This window comes from Motacilla alba, chromosome 3, assembly GCF_015832195.1.
Source record: "Motacilla alba alba isolate MOTALB_02 chromosome 3, Motacilla_alba_V1.0_pri, whole genome shotgun sequence".
In the NCBI taxonomy this organism is placed as follows: Eukaryota; Metazoa; Chordata; class Aves; order Passeriformes; family Motacillidae; genus Motacilla; species Motacilla alba.
In genome coordinates, this window is record NC_052018.1 from 14,601,263 (window position 1) to 14,608,817 (window position 7,555).

Genomic DNA, 7,555 nt, shown 5'->3' on the forward strand with positions numbered 1-7,555 from the left:
GATATTTATTGCAAATTATGTAATTATTAAAGAGTATTTTTCCATTGAATTTCCAAAGTGTCCCTCTGAAGGAATGTTGCCCCTCAGATGCTCTTGACTCATAAAAACCTCTAAGCAAAACTGGCAGAGTGGAGGGGCTCAGAAATTTATAATGAAAGAAAATCCTTGAACTCCAGCGATTTCTCAGAGATATTTACTGAGATGGAAATCCCACAAAGCCTTGATTTATACCTCTCCCTGACCCTTCTCTGCCTTAAAATATCCAAGAAATAATGAGTCCATGGGACCCTAAAATACTTGGAAAAAGATAGGGTAATCCATCATAATTTCCAGATTTTAAAGGAAAATTAATGATTTTATTAGCAAAGGTATGCTGAATTCCTGATTGCTTGTGTAAGTAAAAATTACCCTTGAGTTGCCTGATGATATATTGTTTGCTTTTCAAAGGTCACCTCATCCTGTAGCAGATTGCAATATGGATGGTGTTAGAGTCAAAGCTGTACCACGTGCAGAGGGTGAGCAGAGAGAAAACCCCCGCACAATGCAGGAAAAAACACTCCTGAGATGAAAAAAAATTAAAAGTGAATAAGTTAAAGCTTTCAAACTGGTTAAAAGGTATAGAAAACATCTCAATATAAGGATACATCCAAATTTTCTGACCCATTTTTAAAGGGTACATCCAATTTATTTGGTTTTACTTGCTACAAGCTGTTAAATATCATATGGCCTCATTTCTAAGAAGGGGAAGATAAATATCAAGTGTCAGCCAAAAATAATATGTGGGACCACTGGAGGGCACTTTTGATTTAAAAATCCCTCACTTTAAAAGTCTTTTGGCAGCAATACAACCTCTGTAAAAGCAGGAGGGAGCAGAACTGAGGCTTGTCACTTGTTCATGCCAATTCATAGGAAAATACTTATTTCATTTTAAGATATTTTGTAGCCCAAAAGAGCTTGAGGAAATTCTGGCATATTACCCATATGAAACATCTATTCTCACTATTTTTTCCCTTATTACAGATTTTTGCGATGTGACTGTTTTGGCCTGGAACACATAACATTAATTAATTAATTAATAATTGAAACAACAACTATAGATTGGGTTAGAATAAAAAAGACTGTATTTTTTGTCTGTGTTGCTATGCAGACACATTGCTAGCTCTGCATTTAAAAGAAAAATATGCTAAAACTATTCACCTGATCCATGAATCAGATATCTGCCACTTGGTTCAAAGGCTCCGAGTTGACTGAAGGAGTAAAGAAGGAGCAAAGAACAGCAATTCTCTGTGCACTAGATTCATTTCTAGACTAATCCTGCAAACTTTCTGCTCTCACTCAGCAGTCTTCCTTAGATGATTGACACAGTTAACTTCAGAGGGAGAGTGGGCCTGAATAAAAAAAAAAAAGATTTATCAGACCAGCTGCCAGTGTTCAGTCTGTCCTTTTGCAGTTTTTTCCTTGTTGACTTAGACCTTCATGAAAGGGTCTGGCCTCCTGCTTCCTGGCCTCCCTTGCTTGAAAGCAGCCATGCAATTCTTTGTTCCCCCTTTTGGCTGGACAAAGTACAATTTGCTCATCCATTATAGCAGAGCATTTCTCTGCAGAGCCACAAAACCAGCCTTACTACAAGATCAGACCAAGGCTTTTGTGAAATTTAGAAGACAGAAAGGAAAAAAGGAAAAGAGGGCAAGAAAAAATTGAGAACACATAAATTCCTCCATCAGATATTTTCTTCTTGGCTTTTCTGAATGGAGGATGAAGAAAGTATTGTGAGCAGGCATGTCTCCATTGCCTGGTAACAGTGCCTGTAATACAGAGTAAATGATTGCCTCTTTCTGCTGTGGTCTGTGGTTCTGATGATGAACTTCCTGAGGGACTGTAAAGATAAAAATCACAGCTTGGTACTTGGTGAAGATTTAAAGAGCTGTAACTTCTAAATGGTACTACTGAGGGATAAATAGGCTTTTGCCTCCTGCCCCTGAACACCATGGCAGGGACACAAGAAACTGAACAAAACTCACGCTGAAGCCCAAAAAACTCATCCCTACAGGACAGAACACAAAGACGCTCTGCAAAGCTGAGTGAAGGCTCCCCTTTGCTGTCAGCTTTGCAGGGAAGCCATCCCAGTACAGCACTGGCAGGCACCAGCACAGATGTAAAGAACTCGGGGATGGTGGTGAAGTTACAGCAGAAACCGACAGCTTCATTTGGGACAATACAGATCACAGATTAAAGGGGAAACAGTTTCAGGAACATATTTTTCCTCTCTGCAATAATATATATTATATTATATTATATTATATTATATTATATTATATTATATTATATTATATTATATTATATTATATTATATTATATTATATTATATTATATTATATTATATTATATTATATTATATTATATTATATTATATTATATTATATTGGTAAATTCTCATAAAATCTGATTTTCCTATGAGTGTAGGTACCAAAAGAGAAAATTGATTCTGAGGATAGTCTTGGGGTCACTTCCATTCCTTATTTCAGGAACTGCAATCCCATGTGACATTTACCTCAGTTCTAATATACAGGGCATCTGAACTGGGAGCATGGGGCAGTGTGAGGCAGTGTGCCCTGACAGGATGGCCATGCATGAGGCTTTGAGTAAAACATGTCCTTCTCTTCTCATTGCTCCTTTGCTCCACAGGCAAGCAGAGCTTTGCTTTCTGCTCCCATGCTCACTCTCACACCTGTCTCTTCAGGGCTTCACTATATGCAACTCCATTTGCAATTGCTAAATTATTTCTAACTCTGTAAAGTTAGAAAACTCTCTTGAGATCCCCAAGCTCACTTGATCCCATTTCCTTAACATACTCCCCACCTCAAAAAATGTTATTTCAAGTGAAGTAGAAGACAGTTCTGTATTTTCTGAACGATTTTGCCATGCAGTCTTTTCAATGATCTCCCCAGCTTGTGCACATTAAAAACAGAGGGGACACATTCTGAGGTGCCAACACAATGGTCCCTTGTTGTGCACACCCTGTTATGGCACCCAGTGGCTCCCTGGGTGATGTCAGTGGGAAATGCTCAGCTGATGACAGCCCAGCCCTTATCTGCTCATTGATTTGGAACAGAAGCTCTTTGGGAAGATGCAGTATAAGTGTCAGACTAACGCTGCTTTTTAGGAAGCTTTTTCTTAGCTCCAAGAGATAGAGGACTTTAAATTGAAAAGAGTTTTAACCTTTGCCATAACTGGTAACAGCTTGATAAGTTTTTTAATGCAGACATCTAAAAGTCCATAGCAAGAAACAAATTTGTATCACTGCTTTCAAAAATCTCAGGGTTTAAGACCGCTCTGGTTGTTGGAGATGTGTTTGTGCTTTCTGCCTGTTTGGATTGGATTTTTTCTAATCTGCTCCACTTTTCTGAGTGTTTTACATTTGCAGCCTAGACCTCAGTAGGTTTTGTTTAGCTGCTCAGTTGGAGCTGCTGAAGCTCAGCCTTGGGCTGACCAGTCCTTAGACTGTGGTCTTGATGAGGTGCATTCTCCTGCCCAGGTGAGACTGAGTTGTCACAGACCCCTTCAAAGAGTAGGAGAGTCAGAAATGGAGAGGTTGACACTCTGTTTGCATTTATGGCAGCATGAGATAAACAAGTGTTATTAAAGCATTACTCATCACGCACATTGTTATGGTGCAAAGGCAGAGGAGGTGGCAGGAGCTGGGGGTGAAGCAGCTGACAGCCACTCATGGCCCTCACAGCCTTTCATCCCCGTGGACCAAGCTGAACTTTCAGATCTATATTAAGACAGGGCATGCTCTCTGAGACATGATCTCCCGATACAGAACGATCACTGGCCTCCCACAACCTGCCCTAAATAAAATGCAAAAGGACTTGGCCTGCAGTCAGCTCCCCAAGAGTGAAGCACATGGAAGGGTCTGGGTTCAACTTACTGTTTGTTTTTCAGTAGGTGAGAAGGCAGTACACGTGCTTGATGCTGGAGGAAAGCAGATCTGCAGTGAAGCTGAGACTTATTTACCCTTGCAGAAATACATCCTCCATTCTCTGAAGGGTCAGCCCTCCAAAATGGGAGCAAAGAGCTGCAACGAGGCGGCACCTGCTCCCCCGCCTGCTGCTGCCAACCTGCCGGGCATGGCAGGGAAAGGCCACTGTGGGGGAAAGATGCTCCTGCCCCTGAAAAGTCTGGAGTCTGCTCAGGAGATGGCTGCAAAAAGGCCACCAAAATAAAACAGGAGAGCCAACACTGTGGCCCCTGTGCATAGGGTCCATAGGTACACTTGATCCCCGTGCCTGAAGTGCTATAGATCAGCTGCAGGGGAGGAATCAGGCCCCATGGGAAGAGACCTTTCCCAGCAAAGGTCCATGGGATGGAGCAGTCCCCGAGCCCAGGGCATTGCCATCTGCAGGGACAGCTGGGAACAGCCCTGCTGTCAGAGTGCAGGACTGCAGCCCCCGGGCAAGTGGGCTCTGCATCTGGCTGCCCTGGGCCAGCACAGCTTTGGTGGGGTGAGAGCAGCCTCTGGCCCGCCCCGCTCCTTCTGCCTTACCCAGCACAGCTGTTTAAGCTGTTTAGTGCAGGAAAAGCCTCACAGTAAGAAACATACAGTGCTTCCATTTCCAAAGAAATTGATGCTACTTAAATTGCTACCCCCACTGGAATCTGGTACATCCAAGACTGTCTGCAGCCCCAGAGAAATGCCAGTGCTTTGTCATGACCAATGGTTTGTCACTGGGACTAAGCCTGGGAAGAGAATGATGGAATCTTGCCCTGAGGAGCCAACCAGTCCCTCTCCCACAGCAGCATCAAGTGCAGCAGCAGCGCTGGCAGCAGGCAGTGACTGCAGCAAGGTGTTGCATTTCTGGAAGGCTTCTCCCACAGGATCTCAAAACACAACAAAAGATTCGGATTAAAGGAACCTAAAAGTTTTATGTGTAGGAAGAAAATGAAAGTTACAATTTTCAAGTGTGCCTGTTTAATTTGGGTACCCAGTGCAAGAGGCTCAGGGAATATTTTTACAAATGCTCCGTGTGGTACAGGTGAAAGTTGTAGAAATTCTTCTGAACATGAAGTTCTCAAGCAGAGATCTTAGAGCACAGATACCAAATAATTTGAAACACTAGCAAATAAAATGTGAATTTTGCCTTGGGTAGTATAGAAAGCTTGTATTTGATGCAGGAATTTGCAGAGCTCTCCTTGATGTCTGCCATGTTTTGATAGGCCAAGTTTTGACCACCATCCCCACATGTTATATCAGCTTCTCTCAGTGATGCTTAATTTATTTGTTATTTGTTATTTATTCCTCCACTGGAAAGGATGTAAGTGTACAATCTTATTCCCAACCCTAGGAAAAGCAAATATCTGTATGACATCATATTTGTTTGGTCCTCTTGCAACATCGTGATAAATCAGAGAAAGTTTGAAGTCTAAATGCTTACAAAAACAAATTTTTGCTTCTGGAAGCATGTAAGTTTTTAATCACATGCTGCATTTCAAAGCCTGGGGCTCATATGTTTTTATTTGCATACCTAGGGAATCTTTTTATCAAGGGGCTCTCTGTGATGAGCTTTTAATATGCTCTAATATATGAATTCTGCCATCGTCTCCAAGGACCAAAATTTTCTCTGTACTCTACAACACAGTGATAGGCAGAACCACTTCAGTAAATCTATAGAGGTTGGTGGTTCTTCTTTTCTGATGTCCTCAGCAGAGGCCCAGAGCCAGCAGCTCCTAAAGGCCAATAGCAACAGTTTCAAATGATATTTAGCACATCTATTTCCATCAGAAATCTGATATTCTTTATATGCTGAATAATACTGTTTATTTAACTTGTAATGAAACTTACACATTCACTACAAAATAGATTGTTCAAAGGAACAGTGGGATCCATGACTTTCCTTGGAATTCAAGAGACTTATATGTGAAGGAAATTTTTAGAAGGAAACTAAAGCTAAAGTGCACAACATACAAATGCAATAGTTAAAGTGTTGTGTAGGTTATCTTAATTTTTAATACAGGTGAAAGCCAGGAGTTTAATGATATTTGGAGTTTAAAGAAAAGATAAAATCCCTGACTTCTTTGTTCCTTCTCAGTTTGGTTTATATTGAACAGAGTCTTGATGTTCCTTAGTGTTCCAACCATCACTGAACTAATCAGTCCCATCTCTCCCACCCAGCCTCCATTCTGCTCAGTCTGTAGGGAATTTTCCGTGGAAATAGAAAGTTGCCTCCTGTGTTTAATTTAGAAATCAACACCTATAAACTATCTTCCTGTCTGTCAAAAACAGACATCTACCAACACACAAATACCAGGAAACCTGTGTCCTGATAGTGAGAACAACTGGTGCTCATTTTCACCCTCCCTACATGTTCCTCCAAATATGAGACTACTTTAAATAAATGTTTCTATCATTAGCTAAACCAATTTATTCTATGCATTCTACCTTCAAAAAGCAAGTCTCAGATAATTCCTTGGGTACCTGCAGGACATATCAGTTCTGGATATATCACACACATTCATGCCTGACCACATTTAGAAACCATTTCAAATATTGTCATTCCCTGAAAAATCATAGATATGTGTGTCTATAAAAAGATATGAAAACCATATATGAAACCATAAGTATTAATTTCAAATTGTTTCTTAACCACTTTAATGCTTTTTAAAAAGTAATTGAAAGCCTTGGTTGTAACCCATCCTGCCTTTTCCTGAAACTTAGTGAATTACCAGGAGATTCAGGAGAGCTGTTCCTATTTCTACCCAAAATCTCTTCAGAGGGAATTCATCCTCTGTCTTTTTGCCAGAAACCTGTACTGACCCACATCCTCCTAGCAGCATTAGGCAGCAGCCCAGACCTTAAAACACAGGACCATTAAGCCACTATTAGGGGGGCATCAGTGCAGATTGTATTTCATTAAGGCAGTTTCAGTCTTACTGAAAAAAAATTTTGTATTTTACCACCTCTTTTTTAAATGCAGACCTCCAGAGCAAACATTAACACTGTTCTTTATATCCTTTTCCCTCCATTATAGCTAAAAGCTACCTTTCAACAGTGTAGCTTTGCACAGCCAGTGAGACAGCAAAGCAGACAGTACAGAATCAGTCAGGTTTCTTTGTAAAACTGACATACACAGGAGAAGCAAAAGAAGGTTTTCCCCCATTCAATCTTTATTTTTTTTAAGTCCACAGGCTGAACTAGAAGAGATAACCAAACCATCGATGAAACACGCACTTCAACAGGAGACTAAAAATGCTGCTGATACTCAGTACTATTGAGGGTCACACAGCACAGCTTGTTACTTTTTTTTAAAGCTTTAAGTTTTATTTATGCCACCTTAGGGGCAGAGTCTCTTACCCAAGACCAAGGGGAGCCAACGGGGGTCTCTGGATGATCTTCTTCCTCAGACGACATCCTGAGCTGGTAGTTTTTCCCTGTTCTTCACATACACTGCTAAAGACACTGCTGGCTTCTGCCATATACAAGAAAGCTGCCTTCAGATTTTAGCTGTAGACAACAAAGCTCCAGAGAATATAATTTCTCAGTGATCATGTTCTTGCT

The 7,555-nt window shown here is 40.9% G+C and overlaps 1 protein-coding gene across 2 annotated transcripts in view; it reads right to left on the reverse strand.

Moving 5' to 3' along the window:
- The window catches only part of LPIN1 (lipin 1), an 80,209-nt gene extending 72,654 nt beyond the window's left edge, over positions 1-7,555 (reverse strand). Inside the window, exon 1 of one of the 2 annotated variants that reach the window (XM_038131343.1) lies at positions 7,352-7,555. In XM_038131343.1, coding sequence (XP_037987271.1) covers positions 7,352-7,408 — 57 coding nt within the window. In that variant the 5' untranslated portion in view covers positions 7,409-7,555. The remainder of the gene's footprint in view (positions 1-7,351) is intronic. The other variant, XM_038131346.1, reaches the window with a different exon arrangement.